General features: G+C 40.6%; 1 protein-coding gene across 1 annotated transcript in view; it reads right to left on the bottom strand.

Annotated features, from left to right (window-relative positions):
- Nucleotides 1-12,162, bottom strand: part of HOATZ (HOATZ cilia and flagella associated protein) — a 39,924-nt gene extending 27,762 nt beyond the window's left edge. Inside the window, exons 1-3 of the mRNA XM_061155075.1 lie at nt 11,937-12,162; nt 11,427-11,465; nt 10,857-10,927 (exon numbers count right to left, since the gene is read on the bottom strand). Of these exons, the coding sequence (XP_061011058.1) occupies nt 10,857-10,927; nt 11,427-11,465; nt 11,937-12,162 (336 nt within the window). The remainder of the gene's footprint in view (nt 1-10,856; nt 10,928-11,426; nt 11,466-11,936) is intronic.
- Nucleotides 12,163-24,683: the final 12,521 nt, after the last annotated feature.

The raw sequence follows: 24,683 nt of genomic DNA, 5'->3' as shown, positions 1-24,683 counted from the left end.
TGAAGAAGATAGTCCAAACGGGAAATGACACTCAGTTCTGGATGTGTCTGGTGGTGAAAGTAAAGCCCAATGCTGTAAAGAACAATATTGCATAGGAACCTGAAATGTTAGGTCTGTGAAGCAAGGTAAACTGGATGTGGTCAAGGAGGAGGTGGCAAGGGTGAACATCAACATCTTAGGAATCAGTGAACTAAAATGAATGAGAATGGGTGAATTTAATTCAGATGACCATTACATCTACTACTGTGGGTAAGAATCCCTTAGAAGAAGTAGAGTAGTTCTCGTAGTCAACAGAAGAGTCTGAAATGCAGTACTTGGATGTAATCTCAAAAATGACAAAATGATTTTGGTTCTTTTCCAAGGCAAACCATTCAACATCACTGCAATCCAAGTCTATACCCCAATCACTGATGCTGAAGAAGCTGAATGATTTTATGAAGACATATAAGACCTTCTAGAACTAACACCAAAAAGAGATGTCCTTTTCATCATTGGGGATTGGAATGCAAAAGTAGGAAGTCAAGAGATACCTGGAGGAACAGGCAAGTTTGTCTTTGGAGTGCAAAATAAAGCAGAGCTAAGGCTACCAGAGTTTTGACAAGAAAACACACTTATAGCAAACACCCTCTTCCAACAACACAAGAGACAACTCTACACATGTCCATCACCAGATGGTCAATACTGAGTCAGATTAATTATATTCTTTGCAGCTAAAGATGGAGAAGCTCTATACAGTCAGCAAAAATAAGACCGGGAGCTTACTGTGGCTCAGATCATGAACTCCTTCTTGCAAAATTCAGGCTTAAATAGAAGAAAATAGGGAAAACCACTAGGCCACTCAGGTATGACCTAAATAAAATCCCTTTTGATTATACAGTGGAGGTGATGAATAGATACAAGGGATTAGATTTGGTAGACAGAGTGTCTGAAGAACTATGGACAGAAGTTCATAACACTGTACAGGACGTGGTGACCAAAACCATCCCAAATAAAAGATTAATGCAAGAAGGCAAAGTAGTTTCCTGAGGAGGCTTTACAATAGCTGAGAAAAAAAGAGAAGTGAAAGGCAAAGAAGAAAAGGAGAGATATACCCAACTGAATACAGGGTTGCAGAAAATGGCAAGGAGAGATTAGAAGGCCTTCTTAAATAAACAATGCAAAGAAATAGAAGAAAACAATAGAGTGGGAAAGACTAACGATGTCTTCAAGAAAATCGGAGATATCAAGGGAAGATTTCATGTAAGGATGGGCACGATAAGGGACAGAAATGGTAATAACCTAACAGAAACAGAAGAGATACGAAGAGGTGGCAAGGACACAGAGAACTATACAAAAATGGTCTTAATGACCTGGATAATGATGATGGTGTGGTCATGGGCCTAGAGCCAGACATTCTGGAGTATGAGGGCAAGTGGGCCTTAGGAAGCATTGCTACAAACAAAGCTAGTGGAAGTGACAAAATTCCAGCTGAACTGTTTCAAATCCTAAAAGATGATGCTGTTATAGTGCTGCACTCAATATGCCACCAAATTTGGAAAACTCAGCAGTGGCCACAGGACTGGAAAAGTTCAGTTTTCATTCCAATCCCAAAGAAGGGCAATGCCAAAGAATGTTCCAACTACTATACAATTTCTCTCATTTCACATGCTAGCAAGGTTATGCTCAAAATCCTTCAAACTAAGTTTCGGTAGTATGTGAACCAAGAACTTCCAGATATATAAGCTAGTTTAGAAATGGCAGAGTAACTAGAGACCAAATTGCCAACATTATTTGATGCATAGAAAAAGCAAGAGAATTCCAGAAAAACATCTACTTACGCTTCATTGTCTATGCTAAAGTCTTTGACTGTGTGGATCACAAGCTGTGGAAAATTCTTAAAGTGATGGGAATACCAAGCCACCTTATCTGTCTCTTGAGAAATGTGTATGCAGGTCAAGAAGCAACAGTCAGAACCAGGCATGGAACAATGGACTGGTTAAAAATTAGGAAAGGAGTATGACAAGGCTGTACATTGTCACCATGCTTATTTAACTTCTATGCAGAGTACATCATGAGAAATGCTGGGCTGGATGAATCACAAGCTGGAATCAAGATTGCTAGGGGAAATATTAACAACCTCAGATATGCAGATGATACCACTTTAATGGCAGAAAGAGAAGAAGAACTAAAGAACCTCTTGATGAAAGTGAAAGAAGAAAGTGAAAACACTGGCTTAAAACTCAACATTCGAAAACTAAGATCATGGCATCCAGTCCTATCACTTTGTGGTAAATAGAAGGGGGGAAGTGGAAACACTGATAGAATTTATTATCTTGGGCTCCAAAATCACTGTGGACAGTGACTACAGACATGAAATTAAAAGTCGTTTGCTCTCTGGAAGGAAAGCTATGACAAAATATATAGACAGCATATTACAACCACTTTGCTGACTAAGGTTTGTATAGTCAAAGATATGGTTTCTCCAGTAGTCATGTATAGATGCGTGATTTGGACCATAAAGGAGCTGAGTACCAAAGAACTGATGCTTTCAAACTGTGGTGCTGGAGAAGACTCTTGAGAGTCCCTTGGTCTGCAAGGAGATCAAACCAGTCAATCCTACAGAAAATCAACCCTGAATATTCATTGGACGGACTTATGCTAAAGCTGAAGCTCCAATACTTTGGTCACCTGATGTGAACAGCCAACTCATTGGAAAAGACCCTGTTGCTGAGAAAGATTGAAAGCAAAAGAAGAGGGTGGCAGAGGATGAGATGGTTACATAGCATCACTGACTCAATGAACAAGAATTTGAGCAAACTCCTGGAGATAGTGAAGGACAGGGGAGCCTGGTGTGGTGCAGTCCATGGGGTCACAAAGAGTCAGACATGACTTAGCAACTAAACAACAACACTTTCCCCCTCCCTGCAAAACCCCAACAACCTGATCTTTATTTAATGTTCCTTGTTTCATTGAATGGCACCATCTATCATGTTCTGCAAGCCAGGATACCATGATACTATCTTTGATACCTTGCTATGCCTCACTGTACACATTCAATACACAATTCAAGTCCTAATTACTTTTCTTCCTAAGTATATCTCTTAAATCAATCTACTTGTTCCTAATCCAAGCTGTCATCACCTCCCAACTGAATGATTGCATTGGCCTTCACTCTGGTTTCCATACTTCTGGCCACTTTCAACCTCTTCTCCTAAATTTTTTCAAATAAATCTGTTATTATCCTCCCCCAAATTAAAACCCTACAATGGCTTCTTATTGTTTAAGTACTGTAGCCTAAGTTTTCCATCACCACACTGGCCATTCAGCTTCAGACAGGCACCAAGTTGTTTCTGCTATCCAGAATGTTCTCTTAATGTTCCCTCCACCCCATCTCTGGCCTAATTAAAGCCCATTCTTCCTTCAAATCTCAGCTGAATCTTTGCAGAAATTCTCCCCAACTCCATTGATTGGATCAATACTGCCTGATCAGATGTTCTCCTAACATCATGTGTAATTCTTTCATAAGTATTTCTCTCGTTGATTAGATTATAAGTTTCAGATAAGGGCAGAGTTTGTAACTTTAATGCTTGGTTTTTTGTTGTTGTTCATCATTGTAGTCCTGTGTCTAGCACAATGCCAGACTAAGAGAGATTCTCAACAAATATTTGTCAAATGAATCTTGCACAATTTTTTCAAAATCGGATTCTCCTGCCTTTTGACTCCGGAACTCATCCTCCTGTTGATGGCTTTGTCTGACCTTTCATGCCTGAGTTGGACACTGCCTCTGAAGTTTTGATTCTTTCCTTGCCTACATCTTCTTATAAGGGTACAAAGTTTTCAGCTGCTTTTGGCAAACATTCTGTAAATTTCAGCTTGGCCCCATGATCCCACATTTCAGTGTATGGCCCTCACCTGTATTAATGTATGAATCGAGATGCATATATGTTGTGATTATTTTCTGAGTGACCTGATCCACAGAATTACCCAGTTCTTCAAAAAATTCTATTTGATTAACCCTACTGGTGGCTCAGATGGTAAAGCGTCTGCCTACAATGCGGGAGACCTGAGTTCCATCCCTGGGTCGGGAAGATCCTCCGGAGAAGGAAATAGCAACCCACTCTAGTATTCTTGCCTGGAAAATCCCATGGATGGAGGAGCGTGGTAGGCTACAGTCCACAGGGTGGCAGAGTCAGACACGACTGAGCGACTTCACTTTCACTGCCTAAAGGTGTTTACTAATTTGAACAATAAGGCTTCATGTAGCTGGAATCAAATAGTTCTGACTTTATTTAAAAAAATACATGATGTTCTTTGCTTTGTTCTGTGTTCAATAGTTTCATTTATTCATGTTTTACCAGGTGATAGTATGGGTCCTTGCCTATTTGTACTATAGGGCTTAAAATGCTTTTATTTTGTTCTTAAAGTGAATGTATACAGAAGAGAAGATATACAGATCTTTGGAAAAAAAGATGAGATGCATTTGGGGCATGACCCTATCCAACTCTGGGGCTGGGTCTGTCTGGGGCAATGAATTCAACTATTTGATCTCAAATATCATTTCTCACCCCAAGCATCTTTTGGTGGACTCTGTGTGTGTGCGTATGTGTGTGTGTATGTGTGTTGAGTCCCTTTAGTTGTGTCTGACTGTTTGTGACCCTGTGGACTGTAGCCTACCAAGCTCCTCTGTCCATGGGATTCTCCAGGCAAGAATACTGGAGTGGACTGCCATGCCCTCCTCCAGGGGATCTTCTCAACCCAGGGATCAAACCCGTGTCTGTCTCCTGCATTGGCAGGCAGGCATGTTCTTTACCACTAGCATCACCCGGGAAGCATTTGGTGGACTGTAGATGTTTAGAAGATTACGAGGGAAACCTTATCTGTCAACCTGAAATGTTTCCCAAGACTGAATAATGTTTGAAGACAAAGTGGTACAACAGAGGATATAAAAGAGTAATTCATATTTATGTAATCTTTTAATTATCATTTGCTACCAAAATATTTGCTTGCTACAGTGAAAGCACAATCTGTTTTTATGATTCTTCCATTTGAATTATTTGACAAATTTGCAACAACAAGAATTTAAATAAGTATCTTGTTGGTGAAGGAGAAACCCACCACTTCCTAGTGGTATTCATTTTATGGAGGAAAAGGAATTTTATTATTACATGAGGGCAGGAAAGCAAAATTAGAACAAAGCCAGGTAACGCTGAGACTGAGAAAATTTTGATTTGTCTGGGAAGCCATTCCTGGGCAACTTGATACCAAAAAGTATTTTCTTTTAACTGAACATCCTGGGCAATGACACTGAGGAAATTCCTTACATCTTTGGTTTGGCTCTACAAAACTGATTAACAATGATTCTGAGTGTCCCTTCAAAGTATAAGATAATGGAGGATAATGTTAAAGGTTTCCACTTCTGTGATTTGGTATCTAAAAATGCATCTTTGTGAAATTTCTTAGATTCTTCTTCTAAGCATCATAGAATGATTTGCTTCTGGTTCACTGAAGTGTCATATAGCACGCTGACTTTTTTTGTTTAAGAAATAGGAATTTCTTTTTTCTTAAAAAATATTAAAATTTATATATTTATTTTTGGCTGTGCTGGGTCCTTTTGCTGTGCGGGCTTTCCACTGCAGTGGCTTTTCCTGTGGCTGTACAGGGTCTAGGGTGTGCAGGCTTCAGTGGTTGTGGTTCCCAGGCTCCAGCGCACAGACCCCATAGTTGTGGTGCAGGGGCTTAGTTGCTCCATGATGTGTGGGATCTTCCTGGATCAGGGATTGAACCTGTGTCTCCTGCCTTGGCAGGCAAATTCTTTACCACTGAGCCACCAGAGAAGCCTGCAAATTGACTTTTGAGGAAGACGTACCCCATAGTTAGCATTGGTTGTACAGGTTGTGAGGCTGAACAGATTTAAACACCACTCCTGATAAAATGTTAGTTGCTCAGTCGTGTCCAGTTCTGCGACCCCATGGACTGTAGCCCACCAGGCTCCTTTGTCCATGGAATTCTCCAGGTGAGAATACTGGAGTGGATAGCCATTTCTTTCTTCAGGGGATCTTCCTGACTCAGGGATTGAACCCAGGTCCCCTGCATTGGAGGCAGAATCTTTACTGTCTGAGCCACCAGGGAAGCCTGATAACGAGTATATCTTTATTGCTGATTCACAGATGTGATCTTTTCCTTTTAAAAACCTTTAGTTTATATTCACTCACATTAAACTCTGATTCCAGATGGATGTTTATAAATATGTTGTCTATATACATGCCTTAAAGTACTGCTCTGATCTTTTCTTCCTCTCCCAGAAAATGAATTATTTATAATCATTTTCATAAAGAGATAATCAGGTAAAGAGCTTTCTTAAAGGTGGCAAAACTAAAAAGCAAATTAGTTTTATGATTTCAAAGAATTAGCTGACTATTCATTTATTATAATGTTTTCAGACTACTTCAGAACTCTCAAAGGAAGAATAATGGACCAGTACAGCGCTATAAGGTTTCTTTTATGGACAGAGTAAGCCATTTAATCTTGATGGACTCAAATTGTTCTTGATTTTGTGCCATGGCTATCCATCACAGAAATAGTACCTGTGATTAATAGCATTTTCTCCACTAACCAAAGTATTTATAATGTATACCTGGAAGATATTCCAAGATGGAGGATAACATTAAAGTTTAAAAAAGTACAACAACTGAAAAAATCATTCAGTATCAGTTGGGGAGAAAAGCTATAAAGGTATTTTTAGGAGAGACAGAGATAAATTTTTAGATTTTCATTAATTTTAAGGAGACTATGAAAGAAAAAAAAACTTTAAGTGACTTGCTGGGGAATATTTTTTTCCCATTTTAGAATGAAAATTATACCAGGAATTTACTTACAAATGTATATGTTCAAAATATGTAGGAGATCTGCAAATTAAATAGATCATTATAAATATTTTATTAGTTAAATAGAACCTCCCACCCCCATTTATTTTCTGCCATCAAGCTGAAAATTCTAGAATGGTGGTGGCAGCAATGTAGGGAAAGTACTACAATCTTAAAAAAACAGTGTCATCCAAAAATAGAATCTAAGTTTTAGTAATTGCAAGGAGTCACATTTCCTCCCATCATATATAGACCCATGAGGTAAAAGCAAAACTGAGAAGCGAGGGCATGTGCTAAATTGATCCTAAAGTAGACTTGCAAATAGACTAGCTTTGGAGAATATTCTTACAAAAACTGTCAGCCTAGAAAAATTTGTCAGGTGTCTATACATGCAAAAGGCTAACCAAAATGACATTATCACTGTATAGAGCATATGTTCATTCATTTGTTAACTCAATTATGCAATTATTTATTCTATCAACAAATATTTATTGAGTTTCAATAGGTAGATGAGCACCAGGGTCAAGCAAATAGGAAATGACCTCTGCCCTCATGGAGGAAAAGAGAACTGGAATTTGTTGAGAGCAAACGATGGCCAGGTGTTTTACATATCTTTTACCAACTGGATGAGGGGGATCCTTATCACTACTTCTTCTCTATCTGAGGAAGCTGAGCCTTACAGGGGTTAAGTAGGCTTCTCAAGGTCATTGAGATAGTAAGTGGCAGAGTCAGACTTCCAAATCCAGCTTGTCTCTGAAGTCCACTACACTACGGTGCCTGGAATCTAGCAGGAGAGACAGAAGCATCCACATGCAGCTATAACACAGATCATGACTTGCTCTGGGAGCACAGAGAAGGGAGCTATTCATTCTGTAGTGTCCAAGTCACCTCTGGGAAGGCTTCAGAGAGAAGTTGTATTTGAGTTGAAACTTGAAGGTAAATGCGGGACAGCACTTTAGGAAGACACACAAAAGTGCACTGCAGGTTGAAGAAGCAGTGTACAGTTCCACAGGGCTGGAAACACTTTCTCACACTTGTATTCATACCACAGCTTTGAATTTTAGAATCTTTGGCTGCATACTTGAACAATACCGTGGCCATCAATCAGTACAATAAAATGAGACTCACGGGCTTTGGAATTAGAATACAGGCTTTGAACTTAGACTCAGCCACTTTCCAGTTGTGGGAACTTTGGAAGACCATTTAAGCCTCGTTTGATTAAATGGGAATAATCATCATGAGGTTATTTTAAGGAAAGTATGAGCTAATGCATATACATTGCTTAGCTTAGTATACACACCACATGGTATGCACTCACTAAGTTAGGTGTTATGAGTACTATATCACAATGGTATCTGAGGACATCTATTGTTGTTCAGTTGCCAAGTCGTGTCCAGCTCCTCACGACCCCATGGACTGCAGCATGCCAGGCCTCCCTGTCCCTCACCATCTCCTGGAGTTTGTGCAAGTTCACACCCACTGGCCTCCCCAGTGGCTCAGATGGTAAAGAGGATATCTGTAAGAGCATTCAATTATTACGTGATTCTCTTAATTGTATTGCACCATACTGACTCGGCTCTCCTATATCCTCACAAGGCAGTTTCAGTAATATTCTCTTTCTGTCCTGCTGGTCTGCTGCTTGGTTAGGCCTCTTCTACCCTCAGCAGATAGAGTCTTGTTTATACTGCATTGCAGAACCCATTTGACTTAATGTACAATTCGGCAGATATCACAGGATAATGTGAATGTTTAGGTTTAGCAAAAATATATTAATATTTACCCATTTACCATCTCAGCACATACGGCAAAGGGGACACAGTGTGCCCTAGCCTAGTGGCTGAGAACCAGCTGAACAGAGGACGCTGCTTTTGGGGTAGGGGGTGGTGAATGGGGGAAGGAAGGAGAGTGGTAGAAGACAGTCAGGTCATGGTCAGACTGGGAAAGAACTTGAATACCACGCTGGAGAGTTTGGTCTCCATCATGCAGAAAAGCCAGGGAGAAAAATAAAACCAGATATATAGACTGAAATATATCATTCCCATCCCCACTCCTGCAATTTCTATGTTGAAGCCCTAACCCTTAGTATAATTCTATTTGGAAACAGATCTTTTAGAAAGGTGGTTCAAGATAAATGAGGTCATAACAGTGGGGTCCTAATATAATAGGACTGATGTCCTTATAAGTTGATGAAGAGATACCAGAGCTCCTGCTACTATGTGAGGATGCACTGAGAAAGTGGCCATCTATTGCAGAAGCCTGGAAATGAGGCTTCATCAGAAACCAGCTCTGGAGGCACCCTGATCTCAGGCTTCCAGCCTCCAGAACTGCGAGAAAATAAAATTCTGTTAAGTCACCTGTTCTGTGGTATTTTGTTATGGCAACCCTAGCAGACAAATACAGTAAGAAAGCAGCATAACAGGATTTGGGTTTTAGGAAGATAACCAGTTCAGCATGGAGGATATTACTTGATTGGTCAACTCTATACATTCTTTGAAACACAGTTCCTTTGGGAAGAGTTCTTGAATCCTTAAGCTTGACTTTGATGTCCTTCAATGTGTTCCCATAGTTCTACATGTGTATCTCTATCATAATAATGCATTATTTAATTGGCATTCTCCCCCACCAGATTATAAACTCCTGGAAGTCAGGGAATACATCTTTATATTCCCGGCATCTAGGATAGTACTTGGCATGTGACAGGTTCTCAGTAGATATCCGGGTATTAATTAATTAATAATAGAAGAAACTGAGGCAAGGAAATCAGTTCTAAGACTATTAATATAATAGTCCATTAACAGAAAATTCACTTGTAACTCCTCAAATTGTCTAAAACTGTTTGACAAAAAAATGATAAAAATTGGAAATAGTTTGTCTTTAATATTTTATTTCTAATCTCTTCCAAAAATGAAGTTAAAATGTGGTGAAGAAGTAGAATTTTAATGATTTTTGCCTCACTGAAAATTAAGTTCTCTTCCCCCTCATTAAGTCCTGGTATAAATATACAGTAGATAGTATCCCCAGGAGAGAAGAAAATGCTGACTATTTCTAATCACTTAATTTGTTTGGAGGAATCACCAAGAGTCCACAAAGGGAACTAATGTGATCAGCAAACTCAAATGCATTGTTCTGTAATTTATGTAGAATTCCCAATAAGTCTTTTGGAGTTTGCCAATAGATCTGGTGATTAAAGACATTAGGTCAGACAAATCCTCTATCTTTGCTTTTATAGTACAGAAACAGTTAGAGGAATGGAATCTCCCCATTAGCCAAACAAAATGTTTCTATAAATCACTATACTAATTATTGAGTTAAAGTCTGTGCCTGCAACAAGAAAAGACAACAAGGAAGGTTGCCAAGAAGAGACATGTTCAGTTGATTTGACAACACCAATGTGTTGAATTGTGGCCTTTAATCAGAATGGTTCTAGATGACAGACTCATTCCTCTGATCATTTAATTTTGATCTGTTAGGACAGTCGGTTCATCAAAGAGTCAGATATGACTGAGCGACACAGCACAGCAAGACAGTCAATTCTCTTCACCTTTTCCTGTTCTTACACTATTTCTCTTCTTACAACTTTGTATATGATTTAGGGCCTTATTGGATGGAAAGTGTGTGCATTTTTCCCCACTTCCCTCTGATTTTATTGTTCTTATTACATCCTTGGGCTTTTGCAGAGACTGAGAACTGCCAAAGTTTAATAGAATTTCTTAATCTTCAATTAAAGTTCTAATAAAGGTTCTTCAATGCCCAAGCTGATATACCAGAAGCAGAAAATTTCTAAATATGTATATTAAAAAAAAGAATATTGGGATGATTTAGAAAATAATGGAGAAAGGCATGGCAACACACTCCAGTATTCTTGCCTGGAGAACTTCATGAACAGAGGAGCCTGGCGGGCTACAGTCCATGGGGTTGAAAAGAGTCAGACACAACTGAGCGACTAAAACACACACAGAAGATAGTAATGAAATTTTAATGAAAATCAAATAACTTTCTGAAATATTGGCCTACCTTTTGGAGATACTTTTTTTTCTCCTCGGATTCTTGAATCTTTAGGGTTTCAGCAGTGACATCTCTACTCTCTAAAGAAAACAGTCATTCAATCTGAAATAATTTTATCACGATTTTACAATAATGTTGATAAAAATTAAAGGTTAAAAGGTAATACATAGAGTAGGAAGGTAACATAAATATGTACTGTCTTGAAACTTTATGAACCAGATTCATAAATAACCGGAGACTGAATTAATTAGCTCTGACTGCAAGGAATCTTTAATCTCTTTAGAAGAGGAGTAGCCTGAGTCCAGAGATAAGAAAAGGTCTCTAAACAGAACAAACTTGCAGTATCAGATATTATAATTCCTATTCAAAGTGTTACAGGAATTTAGGCATTTTCCTCTGGATAAATGAATTGGTCCCTGAGGCAGGGTCCTGGTATGCTTTCAGAAAGTTATGCCAAAGTATGAAGTTGTATCCTTATACTTGTTATCTATATTTTTTTAATTTTTAAAAAAATTCTTAGATTTTTTTTTAAAGAATCTAGGAATCAGGATATTGAAAGGCATAAAACTTTGTACTTACTGCTTTCCTCAAGGGAAAAAGGCTGGAAGTAAGTTTTCTCTAAAAAATACAAAAGGGAAGTAAAGAGATTACTGGAAAAACCATATCGTTAAAGGTATTTAAGTTTTCTATACCTATAAAAATTGCAGTTTCCCCATCTTAGGCCTTACAGGTCAGGGAACTTGTTTCCTAATATTGACTCTGCCTTCAACCTTCTCTAGGGCTTTCATGTTTGAACTCAATTATGTAAACGACTGTCTTTCATATCTTTTCAGCCAACATTTGCCCAGACTATTCTACACTATTTAGACAAACAGATGTCATAACCCAGGGGATATTTTCAAATGTGCTTTTAAATATAACAAAGACACCACTGATCATTTTGGGGTGGAAAAATTGCAGAGACGATATTAAAATTGTTTGTATAGAGGTTTAGATATTTGAATGAAAGGTTCTTTAGAACTAGGTTCAGCAGTTTCTCCTGGGCGGGGCTCTAGTATCTTCCCCTTGGGTTACAGAAGAGCTACTCACCCGGTGCATTGCTCCTGGAAGGACGCGCCACCGGCAGACGCTGGCTGCTACCTCTGGACAGCACCAGCTGAGATTCGTTGGGGGGGTACATTGACGCCCCGATCCAGAACTGCTTGGCCAAGTTGGCATCGCGATCCGAAGAACCGGTGAACACTAGCAACCCTTGGGGAAGAGCTTCACAGGACTCCTCTGGGCTGCTAAGACTGCTGCTGGGCCTCGTTTCCATGGCAACTCAGGACGCTTCTCCAAGCTCCTTTGCCGGTCTCTCCGCCCCGCCCCGCCCTCACTCCGGAAACCCGCCAAGTTGGCAACCGCCACGGCCGGAAGCCCTTGGTTTGCTCGGTAGATGTTGGGGTCTGGCGCGCGCTTGTGGGTCACCTGAATCCCATTTCTGCAGTGACCACAGGCTTCGGGACCTGTCTAAGCCTTGGGGTCCAAATAGGAGAGTCAAAGCATCCACTTTGAGGCGTCCTGTCCTGTTTGAAGCAGTGGGGGAGCACTTCAGCTTTTTCATCCTCAGCCTCCTTCCCCGCACCCTCCTTCCTCGTTTCCCCGCCAGACCAGTTACCTCTCCCCCAAACATATCTAAATAAAGCTTTCAGTTCCTTAGTTCCACCGCCCCAAACCCTTTTCCACACCAGATTGCTGTAGCGCAGCACCCTCTATGGGGAGGTTCTGGGCCTGCATTGGTTGATAATTCAACAGGGCAGCTAACATCATAAGCCTGCGGTAGCTAGAGGTCGGAACTGGGCTGATAGGTTACCCGTGTGTATAGTTTTTAACACATTAGCCCCCTGAATCTGTTAGGCCAACCTTACGGAAAGAAGCTTGATCTAGATTGTCAGTCCCAGTAAAAGCTGCTTTTACGGCAAGAGTTGTAAATGGATAAGTGGGATGAAAAATACACTATGAACATTTTTGTTAATATGTTTCTACAAAAATGTGTACAAATGTTATGTGTGTAGCTTTCCCCGGAGATCTGGTTAATCTAGGAACAATTTAACTCTTTCAGCGATAGGAAAGTTGTAATTACTGTGGGAGGAATTGAGATGGAAATTATAAAACCAATTTAGGAAAGGACATGAACATATTGGTAATAACCACAATTTCGTTTCCTTATGGCACTTTATTCTTTCAAGATATTAATACAGTCTCTCACAAAAATATAGTTCAAAAGTTGATAATTACAAATCTATACAATGACAGCTAAGGAAAAAAATTCTTTTCTCCAATATATCTGAACATTTTTTGGTTCAGAGACTGAAGGAATATTGAAAAATCATATATATATATATATATAACATACATCGTATATTTAGCACCTAAAATGTTGACTTCTCTCTTGGTTAAGCTATTGATAAATAAGCAATGGGCAATAGCAGCAAATCCCAACCCGCCTCGCCAAGCCCCCATATTGATAAATACATGCAGCTCATTTGGATGAATTCCCAAATCTTTTTACCTGGCCGTGTGGTTAGTGATTGGTATTATTAGCAATCAGCTAACTACACTGCCTAGTAACTAGACTCACAGGAAAAAGGTTTATGTTTATCACAAACTGCATTTCAGGCTGGTGCTCCATACGTTGTAATAGGCAAGGTACCGGTTCAGTAGTAGCTCATTTGGTGACTTGGTGAATACCCTACCAAATAATGAGAGGATGAGCTGGTTGGATGGCATCACAGACTCGATGGACATGAGTTTGAGAAAGCTCCGGGAGTTGGTGACGGACAGGGAAGCCTGGCGTGCAGCAGTCCATGGGGTCACAAAGAGTCCGACACGACTGAGCGACTGAACTGAAGTACTAAATAATGAAAAACAGGCTCAACGAATCACAGCAAACAGCATTAAACGCTACGTGGGGGCTCCACCCAGCAGTTAAGAAGTCTTAAGGCCATTCAACACCACGGATTTCGCTTTGTTTACATGGGATTGCACCGTTTTGCTTCTACTCCTAGAGATGGCTAACAGTTTAACAGTATCTAGAAGCAGCAGCTTGCAGGAGTTTGCAAGGGGGTTACTAGCAAGCTGACAACGTGCTCGGCCAGCAGCGCTAAACGCTGACGCATCAGATCTCGAAGCCCCGGGCTCTTCTCGAACGCTTGGGGTCGGCGGTTAGCCGCCGAGGGTGGCGTCTTCCTCCCGGCAGGGCGGCGGGTGATGCTGTGCCTTGTTTTGATGGCAGTGGAACTAGTGATTGTAAGCACGAGAGTACAATCAGCTAATTACACTGCCTACAAACCGAGCACCGGGCGCCCGCGGGCTCGAAGCTCTCAGACGGTTCTCAGCGCCGACGCGGTGTCCCCGAGCAGGCGGGCGGGAGGGATCGGGCCCGCCGCGACCCCACATTTCCCCGGGGGCGACACCCGACACTGCCGGGGCGCGAGGCCCAGGACGCGGGTCCCCAGAGGTCGCCTCCGAGCCGCCCCCCAGCGACTGTCGCTCGGCCCGTGGGGCTGCGCGGGGCCCCCGCCGGACGTGCGGCGCACGCTTGGCGAAGCCGGCGGGCAGCGCTCCAGCGGGAACCTGCCGCCCGCGGGTTCGGCCCCCACCCCAGGCCCAGGTGACTCCCGGGGGCGCCCGGCCGGCTGGCCCCACCTGGGCCACCGAGCCCCCGACCCCGCGTCCCCGGCCCGCGGTCTCCCCTCCTCCCGGGGCTCTGCCTCTCAGGTTCCCTTCCTTCCCTTCCCTTTCCCCTCCGCTCTCCTTGGGCCGGCTCCCACCTCCCTCAGCCGGGCCCGGCCAGCCCCAGGAAACTTCTCTTCAGTTCTGGGCCCCAACCCTTCGAGCCGGCTCTTTCGACCCGGTGCGCCCCGCCGCTCCGAGTGGCCAAGTGACCGTGGCCGTGGCCGACCAACCGCCCTCGGAACCCCGCGGGTGGAGGGGGCGGGGCGGGCGCGAGGGGGCCGGGTGGGGGAGGGGCGGGTGGGGGCGGGGAGGACGCCGCCTGCCGGGGCGGGGGGCTGGCGCCGGTCGGGACGAGGCCCCGGACCGGGAGGCGCGGATCTTGGGAAGTTGTTTTTCCTCATCTATCGGGAGGGACGAGGAGCTCCTTCTCTCCGACCACCCCCCCCCCCCCCCCCCACCCTTCCAAGAAACCCCAGGCCCTCCTCCCAGTTTTCAAAACCCATCCCCATCAGGGAAAACGGCTTGCTGGAGTATCAGCTGGTTGGCTCCAGGTTTCTGAAGAGCGGTTGGCCCGCGTGGCCCGTAACATGCAGGAGGAGTGCCCGTGAGGTCGCGTCCGCCCTCTTGGGTTCCCGTTGGGTGCTCTCACACTGTCGGAGGGCCATTCCGTGGGGGTGGGAGCCAGGTCTTCTTTTAGTCAAGAGAGGGAGCCGGCCAGCTCGTTAGTTAGATCGGAGTGTGGTCCTCTTAAGGTCGAGACCGAAGTTTCGTACCCTCTGGGTCAGCTTTGGTGGTTTAGTCGCTAAGTCGCGTCCAACTCTTGCGACTTCATGGACAGAGGAGCCTGACAGGCTACAGTCCATGCGATTCTCCAGGCAAAAATACTGGAGTGGGTTGCCATTTCCTTCTCCAGGGCATCTTCCCAACCCAGGAGTCGAGCCCGGGTCAACTTTAGGCAAAACTATGCCTACTTCTGGTACATTGTTTACTTCAATCCCTGCTATATGTTCAGCCCCTAGGATCGTTCCACCCTCCCTATGTACAACCTAGATGGTAACACAAAATGAACACACATTATTTACTATACAAAACAGTGCCTAGTAAATGCCCAAGGGGGGCGTAGAAATAGAAGTGAGCGGGGTGGTGCATGAAGGAGAACTATAATCGGTTAGGGAAGTGTCATGGAGGAGGTAATACTAGAGTAGGTCCTTGAAGCAAGCGTCGTTTTGGACGTTCAGGGTGAGGGCTGTGGAAGAAAGACGGTGTTTTGTGACCAGTTGCATTTTCTTGTTCTCCCAGTTCCACATTGGAGGATGTAGATGTGTTTATGTGTGCATTTGGAGTAGATTGAGCGAAGAGGATAGTGAGGATTTCTGGGAGACCTCTACTAATAATTCTTTCCCTTAGTTACTCCTTCCCTTTGTTTTCTTCAGTGCATGAATCAGGAGAGAATAAAGAATATTGTTTGATTACACACTTTCTAGGGCTCAACTGGAAGTAGCCCTCCCTTTGATCTTTATGCACCCAGGATGGAGTACTCATTATTAACCCAAATATCTTAATTCTAAGTGATTGTCCACAAAGGAAAACTCCCCAGCTATAGGCTGATTCCCTAAACCCAGCAAGTGGTCTCCACAGATGCCACTCAACATGGATAGGCCCAGATGATCTAGATCATTCAACACACTTTCCAAACTCACATTCTTAAAACACCTGAAGAACATCTTCTAAAGGATGAATTTGGGTAAGTTATAGCATTATCTTTGAATATGAAAAACAGTACTTTTTTTTGTTGTTAAATGCATCATTTGCTCTGTGTATACCAAAGTGAAAAGATACCAAGGTATAAAATGTACAATACAGAAAATGTTAATTGTAAAAATTAACTTGTTAAATTGCAAAAGGCAGGTTATTTACAACTAACAGTGATTTGTATTCATCATTGGGAGAGCATGACATTATTAAATACATTACATAAATCTTTCATAAGCCTTTAACAAGTACAGTATACCAAGCCATTATCAGGCAACATGCTGTAATCAGAGTTAGCTAACCTCTAAACTCTCTAGAGATAACTGTAGAGTTCAACTTGTACTTTCTAGTTAAATATACATATATAAATAAAATAGCTTCCATTCCATTAACCATATGCAATCTTATAAGTCTTGGTTAGGACGTGGTTACAAAGGCAGTTCTTTCAAATTGTTAGTCATTTTTACCCAATACAATATTTAATACCTCTTCCTTATTGATATTTTATGATTATTAGCTGCATCTTACATGTCTTACCTGAGCTGAATTGCTGCCATCCAAGGCAGTGGTTGCAGGTAGATGCCTTGAAATTTAGATTTTTAAAACTTTTCTTCAAAGATGATAAAAAAGGAGAAAATTCATATATAAAAGTCATCAATATGCATTGCCTACTGAAATCAAACATTTAAAATGCAGTTTATTTTGTAGGTAGTGCAACTAAAAAAATAACCTAACAAAATGTGTGTGGGTTAGTTTTGCTTAAAAAAAAAAGAAAGAATGCTTGTTCTTAGGGTTGCTGTTGGTTTGGCCTGCAGTTACTAGAGAAACTCCAAGGATCTCATTCCCTTTATGGTTCATGTCTAGACATGCCTGGAGACCAGGGAGATCCATGATTTAATCTAAGTAAGAATGCTTGTGGTGTTTTTAAATGCCCAAACAGAAGATTGCATTTGTTTTATGCAGTACCAGGAAGGTACTATTCAGGGGCTTGTTTACTGTTGTATTTGATTTCTGGGCATTTGGTGATTAGGGAGATGGGGACGGTGCACTAAAGAAATTGAGATTGGTTGTTAGGAGGAAAGCAAGAAGAGTGTAGAAAACAAACACGTCCTGCTTTAGCAAGTTTATTATATTGGCTAAACTTACCACTCCGAAATAAAAACTAGAGTGATGAGAGCTGGGAGTTACAAAAGATGGTGAAAGCTTATGCACCGCTTTCAGCATACACAAATTGCTGTCTGGACATTTTCTAACTTCCATAGCTTTTTTTTTTTTTTTCATTTAATTTTTAAAAAATGTTTGGCTGCGCTGGGTTGCCATTGCTGCGTTCAGGTTTTCTCTAGCTGTGGTGAGCGGGGGGCTGCTCTCAGGCTGCAGTGCAATGGCTTCTCTTGTTGCAGAGCATGGGCTTCAGTAGCTGAGGCTCAACAGCCAGTAGCCCCGTGTATGTGGAGTCTCCCTGGACCAGGGATTGAACCAGGGTCCCCTGCATTGGCAGGTGGATTCTTAACTACTGGACCACCAAGGAAGTCCTCCATAGCTTTTGTCAGGGAGGAAGACGTGAACAATCAGACTGAGAAGAAATGATTGGAGTTTAGCAGCTTCTTTTTAAACCTGTTTTTTTAAAGGGTACATTTTCTTTGAAGAAATATAAAGCCATGTTTTGATTTCTATATAGATCAATAACTATTAGAATATTTTATTAATATTCATGACACTATAAATAAGAACTAGTTTATTTGTTGAAGCAAGACTAGATTGAAGTCAGTGTGGTGCCTTTGAAGAACTAAAAATCAGTGAATCTGTTTAATTATGAGAGGAGATTTTTTTTCAAGCTAAAATGAACTGCCAGCAACTTTTCTAATTTTATACTTCTGATTCCATTTCATTGTACTCTCATTAGTAAGAGTGCACCAGATTCTTGATTATCTTCAGTTTCTATTTATTGATTAATCAATACTGTTGCCTTCTATATGAAAATGTTAAGTTGATTTATCTTTTAGTAAATCAGAAACAATCTAAAATATAAGCTTTATAATTAGAGTTGCTTGAACTCTTGGTTATGGCTTAGCAGCAGGAGTAAGCTTGTTGCATATTTATCATCTTTAGAGAACACAATCGAGGGATCTATGGTCTATTAATAGAGAGATAGATAATTTCTACAATATGTAATTAAGGTAGTGATAGTATGTTAATTTTATTAATATATACAATATAATAAGTTGTGTATTATTTATATACTTATATAATATATACTGATCTTAAGTACTAAGATAGTTAGATTAATAGGTGTTTCAAGACTCCTGAATACTAATGTGAGCTTTGTTGTTGCCAAGCATTTAGGAAAAAGAAGAAAAACACCAACGACTGGCACACAGAGAAGGCTATGTGGGAAATATGGGTCTAAGAAGGAAAAGTAGAACATAGATAAAGGCAGAAGATGGAGAGGATGCTCTTGGTAGTAGGAGCAACTTATGAAGAAAAAAACACAAGCAAATTCGTGGAGACAGTAATACACATGGTGGATGGGAGAGCATTGGGGATTGTATCTCCATTGGGGAAATAGTAATAAGATCAGAGAGGAGTTAAGTAGGAGATAGATCTTGGAGGACTCTAGGTATCTGGCCAGGGAATTTTAATCTTATTCTTCTGTCAGAGGTACCTATGACTTACATGACATGTTGTTTTATGGAGATTAATAAAGTGACATAGATTAGAAGAGGGAGAGACAGAGGAGACTGAAGGTCCATTTATGAGATTATTTTAATAGCCTAGGCATAGAGTCACATAGAACATACGGTCTGAATGAGAGAGGCTTTGTGAAGGGAGCTTCACAGGGCTTTGGTGACTAGTTAGAGTGAAGAAGGAGAGGACAGAATCAACCTCCAGATTTCAATGACAAGTAGAGATGTTGGCAGGCAGATCTACTTAGAGGAGAATTATGAGGTATTTTAGGTTTAGGTGTGTATAGTTGTAAGTAATGGAAGGACATTGTGATGGAGTTGGGTATTTGGAGGTGGAACTCTGGAAAAAGACCAGAACTGAAAGGAGAAATTTAGTAGTTTTTCTGAAGCTGTAGTAGTTGAAGTTATGAGGATAAATTAGATCGCCAAGAGAGGTATGTTGTCTTATTTTTCACTGAATCTCCAGCACGTGCTGTGGTTCACTCAGGAGTAGGTGACTTCAGCAATGTGTTTTGTTTTTTTTTTAATTTGCTAAAATTGTTTTCTTCTTTTAAAATTTGGTTGTGCCAGGTATTGGGAGTACAGAGTCTTAGCCACTGGACCCCTGGGAAGTTCCAGTAATGTGCTTTTCTTGAATAGAGAATAGAATGAGGAAAGTGAAAGGCTCAGGACCCAACTTTGAGAGCATCCATTTCCTATTTAGGGGCTGGCAGGCGGAAATAAACCTTGAGGAGGCTTGGTCCACAAGAGAAGCAGAAGAGCGGACTCTCACAAAAGTCAAGCTGTTTTAAACAGGGTCATAGACACATATGAATTCAAAGGAAACTGCCGCCTTGACACCACCACATCATAAAGTTTGTCAGTGGAATTAGCCAGAGGGCAGAGGATGACCACTGGCTCCACCAGAAGGTTACTTCAGGGCTTGATTCAGTGGGACTTTCAAGGGGCAATGAACTTCTCTAGGCTATTACTAAACAGATTAACTTTCCTGACTGCTTTTCACTACTGATTGATCTCTGTCACCTCTCAAAAAACAAAACAAAACAAAACAAAAAAAACCCAACCCACCTCAGGTAGATTTTCAAGATTTTTAGAAATAACTTGACAATTCTAGGGATTCAGTATAGCTAACAAGTAAACAGAGTGCATAGCTGAAGAAAGTCTATTCTCTTTAAGAGCTCTGTGAAATCAAAAGGAGGAAATTCGCTATCTTGTTAATTGTTTACAAGAAGGAAAATACTTTCAAGTATGATTCTCTTAAGCATCACTCTATGTCTACTTATTCTTTTTTTTATTTTATTTATTTTATTTTATTTTATTTTTTTTTTACTTATTCTTGTTTTTGTTTCTACTCCCCACATTTGGTACTTAAGTCTTTTTTTCCAGGCAGAATTTATATCCTTTAGTTTTTAAGAATTACATAACATTTATTGTCTTTATTTCCTCTGCAAACATGGAATATATCTTAAGGATTTCATCTTGCTTACATTTAGTAAAGTTCATATTGTCCTTCTCTTAGCTCATCTACTGCTGATTTAAATCTCAAGCTCAGCTTCCACTTCCTGGGTAAAATCTTTCCTGGTGCTTTTAGTTAATTTTGGTATTTCCCTTTTCTAACTCTTTTCACTTAATGTATTCACTCTACAATTTGTATCTTCCATTAGTAAGATAGTATTATTATTCAATACTCAAATTCAATTTTGAAATCAGTCTGTAATTATAATGTTGCAATTAATATTGCAATGAAATGCAGCAGTTTATTATAATATCTTATGGAAAAACCCAAATGAACCTTTTGACTAATGCAATATTAGAGAATGTTGTTCTGTATAACACACATTTATTATATTAGCACAGAATCGTGTCTATACAATTTCTTACACCCTGAATTATTTTTAGTGGGCTGACTTGGTTTCCAACTTGAGGCATGATACAGAGGCTCCCATGGACAGAGAAGCCTGGCGGGCTACAGACATTTTTGTGATACAGACATTTTTGTGCCCTCCAGGACAATTCCACTTAACCATTATGCGTGCTTCATCATGCACATGGAAAATACAAATAAAGTAGGAAAAAGGCTTGTGGTAAATAAAACACTTGTAGGTAACTTTATCAAAAAGAAGCAGCATATAGTTTAAGGTTCATTTAGTTGATCAGAAAATGAGTTTCACTTATTAGTGGATTAGGCAGCTCTAAACTTAATTTCTTTTGGGTTCAAATGAACATTACATGACTGCAGATTTTTATTAGATAACATTTTAGCATATGCAATTCCATTTCCACAATTAATGTGACTTCCCTTGTAGGTAATTCAAATTTAACAGGAGTGACTGGCTGTGTGGGTTGTAGGCTAGTTCACTGCTTTAAAAAATGGTGCTATTTAGTTGCCTTTATCAAAAAATGCCCTTTCTGCTTGAGTGGGAGTTTTGCTAAAGCAACTGTATTTTTTTCCCTCGTTAGCAATGATGTGCCTTTGCAAACAGCTGGATGAGTCTATGGATGTAATTTTCAATTTAAGGAAGGGAAGCTGATGAAATCAGAGGTCTGATTATAAAGGCTACTAGCTATGACATAGAAAGTCCAATCAATTTTTTGTCCAATTTAGAAGATATTTTAAAATTATTTTGCCTATTTGAAAACTTATATGCACAAATAGTTTTATAGCTGAAGTTCAGCTAAAACTAGGAAGACAGATTTCAAGATAAATCTTTGTTGGTGAACATTGGGGCTTGAAGATACCGTAGCAAGTGAGTTGAATTCCCTCATGTTAAAATGAAGAAATGTGATTCTGGAAACTGTTATTCTAGATCTTTTGGGTTATTTTCATGTTTTAAACTGTTTGAGTCTGTGTTTCAGGTCTAATAAGGTAAAATCCGTCTCTGATGCTCTCTTTTCTTCTGTTCTTCATCCTTAGCCTGCATGACCAGAAACCTCACGTAGCTGTCATTTTCTGTGGTGCCTCCTCCAGGCTTTCTCTGCTCTCCTAAACTTTGCCAGGTGGAACACAGTTCTTTTTTTCTGCGATGAATGTGTGTATGTTTGTTGCTCAGTTGTGTCCGACTCTTTGTGACCCTATGGACTGTAGCCCGCCAGGCTCCTCTCTCCATGGGATTCTCCAGGCAAGAACACTGGAGTGGGTTGCCATTCTCTTCTCCAGGGGATCTTCCTGACCCAGGGATCAAACCCAGGTCTCCGGCATTGCAAGCAGATTCTTTACCATTTGAGCTTCCTGGGAAGCCCCCTCTACTATGGGTAACTCATCTGGAAATCCTGGAAAGACAGTATCTAAATCAAAGGAATGAAAGTCTGATAGTGGGAATTTTATACATTACACAAAAATAATGAGAGAGCTGACATTTTTGTCTTCAAAACTCAATAGCTATTTTCTATTCCACTTAAATATGAAGTTGCCTTAGGCTTGCCCAGGCTGAACCTTCCACTAAATTCTAGTACCTTTTCAATGGACATTACTATTTGTGTATTTAATTGCTGTAAAGAAACTCAGCAGACCTCATTCTGAACCAACCATTGTTCTTTTTTTCTGGGCTATTCTGCTGAACTAAGTTATTTCAATGATAACATTATTGTCTTGGTCACTAATGCTTGAAACTTGAAGTAATTTTTGAGTATTCCATTTCTCAAGCTCTGCATCCAAATGGTCTTGGGTGATTTTTTTCTCTAGAAAACAAACCTGTTGAACGTTGAAATTTTTTTAAGCCCACAGCAGTGTAGCAGTGCTAATATCTAGTGGAGTGTCAGTAGATAGTTACGGAAAGCACAGAGTAAATGGTAGTTATAACAGAAAGTATAATTGTCATTAATGCGTAGGAGGTGATTTAAATATGGTGTTTAAGATCATCATAAACAAGTAACTGAAGGAAGTCTTGTGTGATGTTTAGTTTCTATTTGATTGTTCTTTCCTGAAATCTAAGTACATTGTTGCTCTACTGTTCTATTCATAACTTCCAAGGCCTGCCTGGACCTGTTGCAGAAAATAATGCAAGGAAAGGATTCAAAACTTCATCAGTTAATGTCTTTCACCAACTCAGCGTGCAAGAGAATGGCATGTCATCTGGGAAGGTGAAATAATGGAAGAATTATTCAATACCATTTTAATATTATAAATGCAAACCAAACCATTTGAAAAGGAAAAATTTGAGTATGTGCTAATACATAGGTTACTTTTGGTTCTGAAGCACATTTTATTTCAGCAATATATGTATGAGTAACCATCCTTATATTCAATTCTGTCACCTCTAAGTCAAAAAAAAACTTTGCAAAAGTTATCTCAGCAAAGACTAGAAATGATGAGAATAAATGATGCAAATTTGGCATAATAATCTTTGTTAAGCTTAAGGCACTACTAAGCATTCAAAAGTGTTAAATAAAGCTAAAATCTCCTTGATAGCTAGGAGAGATCTATCTTAATGATATTCCAACTTGGCTGCCTGTTAGAATCACTTGGAGATTTTTAAAGAATCCTGATGCCCCAGGCTGCACTCCATATCAGTTAAATCAGAATATCTAGGGGTAGGAGCTAGGCATTTGTATTTTTAAAAAGATATTCAAGTGATTCCAAGTACAGCAGGTTGAGAACTCCTGCCATTGAGTAAGGGGAATGAGTAACACATCATGGCAGCTGAAGTAACTAATATACTGTAGAAATGGAAGGACTAGTCTCACCTTTATATGTTCTGAGTTTATAGTGAAATGAAGTGTTAGTCACTCAGTTGTGTTTGACTCTTTGCAAACCCATGGACTGTAGCCCACCAGGCTCCTCTAGCCATGGGATTCTCCAGGCAAGAATGCTGGAGTGGGTTGCCATTCTCTTCTCCAGGGGAATTTCCCGACCCAGGGATCGAACTCGTGTCTCATGTCTCCTGCTTTGGCAGGTGGGTTCTTTACCACTAGCACCACTTAAATACTCACTGAATCGAACTGAACAAGTCTTATTAAATCATGTTTTTACTAGACATCAAGGTGTTTAAGCATCTATTTCCACAGTCCTTGTATTATCATTTCGCATATCTCTTCAGCGTCAAAGATATTACAACAGCCGACGCACCTCCTACTATCTGTATTCCATCTTAGTTCATCACTGGCGAGGTTTGTAACAATCATACCACGCCAGCATGCCTGGAGTCAAATATACCCATATTCTGCTACCACCAGGGATAAGGATTTTATGCCAGCCAGCAGGTTTGTAACCTACTCCCCAAATCCCATTTTAGAGTCTGCTTCCTTAAACATTCCTGATACAAACTGTCTTAGACTGAGCTTCTTAGAAATAGAGTCTGCGATAGGGAGTTTCATGCAGAAGGTTTATTGGGGAGTTTTGTTGAGAGATACACCCATAAGGGAGTGAGAAAGAGGATTGGGCAGAGGGAGAGGAGGGCCAGTGATCTGGTTGTTGTTGAGGCCCCTGCCTATCGTATGGGAGCTCTGGAGATGAGATGGCTCTTCAGAGTTGTTGCTCATTGAGGCAGGAGGGCCAGGTTTTTTTCCCCTCACACCAGCCAGTCAATGATTACAGGCCACCCTTTGGGCAAGGAATAACTTTTTAAAAATAAAGTTGATTAACATGATTTAATAAATAAATCAACATATTTAATGATAAGAAAGGCACTTTGAACACTTACTATATCCAGTAAATTCAGCTAGGATCCACATCTGGCAGTCTGAT

This window comes from Dama dama, chromosome 1, assembly GCF_033118175.1.
Source record: "Dama dama isolate Ldn47 chromosome 1, ASM3311817v1, whole genome shotgun sequence".
Classification (NCBI taxonomy): domain Eukaryota; kingdom Metazoa; phylum Chordata; class Mammalia; order Artiodactyla; family Cervidae; genus Dama; species Dama dama.
This window is presented reverse-complemented; position numbering and strand designations above follow the sequence as displayed.